This window comes from Asparagus officinalis, chromosome 4, assembly GCF_001876935.1.
Source record: "Asparagus officinalis chromosome 4, Aspof.V1, whole genome shotgun sequence".
Lineage (NCBI taxonomy): Eukaryota > Viridiplantae > Streptophyta > Magnoliopsida > Asparagales > Asparagaceae > Asparagus > Asparagus officinalis.
This window is the reverse complement of record NC_033797.1, coordinates 140,666,741-140,672,179: the sequence shown is the minus strand read 5'-3', so window position 1 is coordinate 140,672,179 and position 5,439 is coordinate 140,666,741. Positions and strand designations below refer to the sequence as shown.

The 5,439-nt window shown below is 37.8% G+C and overlaps 1 protein-coding gene across 6 annotated transcripts; it reads left to right on the top strand.

Annotated features, from left to right (window-relative positions):
• LOC109839575 (BTB/POZ domain-containing protein At3g05675-like) lies at positions 679–5,098 on the top strand. 6 transcript variants are annotated; one of them, XM_020408059.1, is made up of 4 exons: positions 691–841; positions 928–970; positions 2,781–2,870; positions 3,667–5,098. In XM_020408059.1, exon 4 carries the CDS (start codon positions 3,737–3,739, stop codon positions 5,012–5,014), a length of 1,278 nt encoding a protein of 425 aa, XP_020263648.1. In that variant the 5' UTR covers positions 691–841; positions 928–970; positions 2,781–2,870; positions 3,667–3,736; the 3' UTR covers positions 5,015–5,098. The 6 variants fall into 6 exon arrangements, 5 of the variants coding, with proteins under 5 accessions (XP_020263648.1, XP_020263649.1, XP_020263647.1 ...); XM_020408060.1 differs by lacking the exon at positions 2,781–2,870 and adding an exon at positions 1,770–1,866; XR_002246671.1 differs by lacking the exons at positions 2,781–2,870; positions 3,667–5,098 and adding an exon at positions 2,194–2,774 and having other exon boundaries at positions 679–841.

Genomic DNA, 5,439 nt, shown 5'->3' with positions numbered 1-5,439 from the left:
CAAGTCGACTTATCAGGCCTGATAAGTCGACTTATGAAGTGGTCTCCAGTTGCTGTTTTTCTCTCTGCCAAGTCGACTTATGCTCTCTGTTAAGTCGACTTACGATGGGTTTTTTGCATAATCAGGTTTCCTGTTTGCAGTCTGATTGGGTTTTTGTTTTGATATAAATAGGGAAACGATTTGTTAGGGTTTTTTATCAGAGATTGAGGAATCTTTTGAGCGTTGTGAGAGGGAGATATTGTGAGCAAGGTGAGATCTTTGGTTGAGGGTTAGTTTGAGAGTTTTGTGTGATTGTAATCCTTTGTACTCTCCTTGAATTAGTGAAATCTCCCCATCCTCTCCCCGTGGACGTAGGCAAGTTTCCGAACCATGTATATCTCTGTGTTTGGTTTGATTTGTCGTAATTGGCTTGATTTGTGCAAGAGTGTGGCTTTCTTCTTCCGTGATCACAAGTTCGTTGTGTGTGCGTGCAACGCTTCCGCATAGGCGCGCGACAGTTGGTAGCTCTGACTAATTAGAAAAACGTTTAAAAAAATAGATCCACTTTCTGGCCACGGTGCTGACGTGGTCAGAAATTGAGTCTATTTCTGTAATAAAAACATAAGAGGGACGATTTTTTAAAAAAAAAATTGATATTGGGCTATGTTGAAAATTTCTTCTTCGAGCACGTAATTTATCCTTATCCTTACGGCCTCTGTGTTGTGCGGTTGGGGTCTCCGCCGTGCTTCGGCTGTTTGTGACCCGATAACCCGATAACTGACAATCCGACCCGAAACGCCCCAGGTTACCCCCTCTCTCTCAAGCTGAGCTCTTCACTCTGCTGCCACTCAGATATTTCAAGGTTCAATTTTTGGTCCTAAAAAAATTATAATTTGCTTCAAAATTTATTCTTTCCCTTTATTTTTTCTGATTTTTTTTTGACTGCAGCCAATATTTGCTTTTCTGATGAAAATGTCTCTACCCATGAAAGGTTAGTTTCTGTTTTCGTATAGGAATTGATGCAATTGGTTAAAATAGCTTTTAAAGTTCAAATCTTTTCAATTGATTTTGGGAATGGGGTTGACCCAAGTTAATGAATGCTGGTGCTAGAGAACTTTGAGCTGATTTGAACTGATTAGGCTGAAATTGATCTAAATGGAATTGGTTGAGTTGTTGATTAGTGATTGGTGGGGGGTTCATGAGTGAATGTTGATTATTGGTTATTGTCATGATTCAACTGTTGAGGTTCTCATATGTGTTTGTTCTCACAAATTTCTTGACCTTTTTGGAATTTTCTGCATCTAGAATCAACATATAAATTGCAGTTTTACATAAAGGTTCATACCCATAATCAAATGTTTGCCAATATCAATTATCAACATTGGGAAGATGTAGACCAAGAGCGATGAGCATGAGGCTCCATCTCTATTTTAATTGTCCCTTTTGATTTGTATAAATTCTTGGACGTATGCGTATTTATATAAACTATAGAGCCATAAATTAGTCAAATTATGCTAGGTGTGTTAGCTTTAAATCGTATGTACATTGTACCACAACACGCATAAGCTATGATGTGTTGTAAGGTAAACCGATTAATGTGAAACAGTTAAGTAATAAAGTTATATAACCATACACATCACAATATTGTGCACAAATTTGAAACACAGAAGTACAGATAACAAGGAAACGCGAAAATTTATTTATTTATTTTTGCTATATATTATAATGTATGCAATTTAAGTACTATATTTCCAAGTTCAATGACATTAAGGCATGACTCTGTAATTCAGGTACTATGAACATAGAAATGGTAAGTTTCAAGAAGGATAATTTCCCAAGCAGGGTCATAACCTACTCAATCTAAATGCGGCCAATCATCCCCAATAGGTCCATCATCATCTTCAAGAATGTTACTTCTACTTTCTTCATCATCTTCTTCTCTCTCTACAAAATTCTCTTTATATTGCCTACTTTCTTGTCTTCTTTTGCTTCAGCAATGAAATCAATCTTCGAAAAATTTTGTCAGTAAATGACATTAAAAAATTTATTTGATTCTTAAAATTGGAACTCAGCAGTCAATTGATTTACAAATATTAGAAACTAATGCTTACATTCCCGTGTTATTTTCTTTTTGGTAGAAGTACTTGGTTATCTTTCATGTTTAGTACTCTTCTATCCTATGTATATAAGCATTCAAGAATTCTCTTGTTGTAGGCAAGGTCATACATCGTAGGCTACTCATATATTATAAAATTGGATCAGATGTCTTTCTGATGCTTCCCTCTTTGGTTGCAACCATTTCCTGTAGTATGGTTGTTATTCAAGAAAACCATCGACATTGACCCTTGGTTGTTCCCAAGTAATTCTCTATCCTAGCAATCTGAAGGCATGTGCTTATTCAACATAGAGGTTTAGGGAGTGGTGGTATTCTCAACAATGAGTGGAGAAAGAAAATTGCACACGGACAGGGCCGGTCCTGAGCATTCGGGGGCCCTAGGCAAAAACTTGAACAAAAATCTTAAAGGGGCCCTCCTATATTCATAATTTCATATATGTTATGCACAGATTCATACTTTGTTTATACAACTAATTCATGTATGTTAATAATGTTATGCACAAATTCTTGCTGTATAGAATCAATAACAAAGCAAAAGTATTATTAGGTCATGAAGTGATGAAACAAAGATATCATGCTATTCTAAGTTACTAAGTATAGTCTGTTATCTGTATAGAATTATAGAAATATTCAATTATTCAAATATACTTATATACCTTGTAACTTTGACGGAGTCGCCGGCCAGAGGAGGCGCAGATGGCGGACTGCGGACGGTCCGGATGGAGTCGGGAAGAAGAAACGTCACTTCAGAGAGAGTCAGAGAAGAAGAAGAGAGGTCGGCGATCAGACGGCCACTTCGGAAATCGGAGAGACCAAGGGTTTTTCGTTTTTGTATTTATAGCCTCTTTATTTCTAGATGCACCTTTGTACTATGGAGGCGTAACTATTTATCACCCTGTTCCATTTTATTAGCAACTATACCCCGGGTCCCATGACAATGTTATTTTTCAATCCGTTCTTAAACCCACTTGAGAATCACTTGGCAATCTTCTTAAGCAAATTAAGGACCATTTGTAATTCAAGTCAACTCATCTAACACATTGTTGTTATAAAATATAAATTATGTTATAAGATGCAATGAATATATATAAGATTCATTAACCTAAACACACACGCACGCACGCACGCACGCACGCACACAGACCACACATACACACGGGCGTGCACCCACACAATACAACATAAAATGCTCTACTGGAAGTATTCATAAGGTATTGAAAACACCACTACAACATAAAATGTTCTATTTCATGTAACCTTAATATATCGAGTCTAGAGAGGACAATTGTTGCGTTTGGTTTCACAAAGAGATGTCATATTATTACATCAAAATGTTATCCCTTGTAGAGCCATATTCAGAGCAGTTATGCCCACAAATTTTGTCCAGTTCCTGATATATATTCTTGTGCATCGTGCACCAGCATTTTATTGTGGATTTGTTTCCTGGATTCCACTTATCATACATACACCATCAACTTGTTTAATTTTCTTCTATCTATGAAAATCTCTATTATTTTGAATTGAACCTACAATTTTCTCTATCGTTGCTCATCAAGGAATTTTCTCTACAGTTGTTCATCAGGGAATGCACTCGTCTTACATGTATAAAGCATGACTATCAACTAGTTATCTTACAAACATATGGATAATGCCCACACAGTTCAGTCATATCAACTCGGCGATCAAACCACTAGCGACATCACCGTACACCTAAGAAACCAACATGGGAAGTCTCAGCATGTCCTATGTCACTCATCCATCCTGAAAACAAAGAGCAAGTTCTTTGCAAACCAGCTCTCCACTTTTCAATCCAATAAATGCATTGAGGTCTCTTGTCCTGCCTCAGATTATGATCATTACATTAGGCTCTTAAATCTTCTATATATCTCTGAAGACACCCTTTTGGATTCTCTAGAGTCCGTCAAATCTACTCTCGGTCTTCTTCAAGCGTCTATCTCTCTGTGTTGCAACTCAATCACTAGCATCTGCATCCAATATCTTGAGGCCATGCCTTGGGAGGAAAAAGAAGAGGAAACAATACTAAAAATTATTCCAACTCTTGGCTCAGACGCTAGTCCGCTAGTAGCACGATTTCACTCTGCAGATATAAATGCCACAAAAAATGTCTTTATCTCTGCTATTCATTTTGCCACAAGCATTGAGAAATCCTTTCCTCCTTTATCCGATGAAATAAAACTCTCTGCTCAAGAGCAAATTGATTATATGCTAGCAGAGGACAAAGAGACTCCTTGGGTTGTTATTGATGAAGAGGTGAGGTCTGAGGCAAGAGCAGGACTTGCCAAAATTTTCTCTGCATTCAAGATAGAGCTCGATTCCCTGACCTCTGATTTCGATCAGAGAGTTCTTCAGTGCGTATCTGATCTCGACTGGATATGCAATGTCCTTTCAAAAATGGAATTAATGACAGATTTTGTATCAGGATTAGCTTGCATCTCTGATTATGTACTTGAAATAGTTCAAGATGAGAAGTATAATTCTTGTTTGTGGTCTGTCAAACTAAAACTCGTAGAATTAGTAGGTAAAGCTCTGGAGGCAATCGGTTTTGGCAATGTCGTTCTTCCAACTGCATCAAGAATCAAGTTTTTGAAAACATGGCTTCCATATTTGAGGATGATGAAACCTGTACTTGATTCAAAATGTAAGGAAGACGAGGGATTTATGCACAAAATGGATGCTGATCTCTGTCAGAATATTGAGGGGGCCATTGTTTCGCTTGTGTTGGCATTGCCATCGAGCGAGCAAGCAGATATACTGATGGATTGGATGAAGAGGACCGAGGAGCTAGGATTTCCTGATCTTACAGAAGCTTTTGAGATTTGGTGTTATCGGACGAAAGCTGCGAAGAGGAGGCTTGTGCTAGGGTTTAATGAGAGTTTTAAAAATGAGATTTCAAACTAGAGCTTCTGTGGCGGCATCTGTTGTAACAAAATGAAACTTATTTATTGACAATCTGTCCTTTATTTATAGAGTCTCTGCTCTTTTGATCTATTTTGCTTTTAGTCTAGCTTTCATTTACAGCTAGGTCTAAGTGAACAGAGAAGAAGAGAGGGAACGATGGGATTTCTTTGGGGGGGTTCCGGTAACAGGTAAGGGATTTGATTCCTTTTTTGTTGTTATATTTTCTCAAGGAGAACACTCCTTCTTTTAGAGGGGTCAAACTCATCATCTCCACGCCTCGTAACTGTCCCTGAGAGATTTTCTCTCAACAACCCATTTCCCATGTTTTTCACGTTTTTCGCAACATGAGAGTTGTTGATTTGGTCACACAAGACCGTGTCAATGTAACATCTCCCACTTGACTAAATTAACCAAGTGACATGCCT

Coding starts and splice junctions, on each gene's coding strand:
- LOC109839575 (XM_020408061.1), top strand. CDS start 3,737: ATGGATAATGCCCACACAGTTCAGTCATATCAACTCGGCGATCAAACC.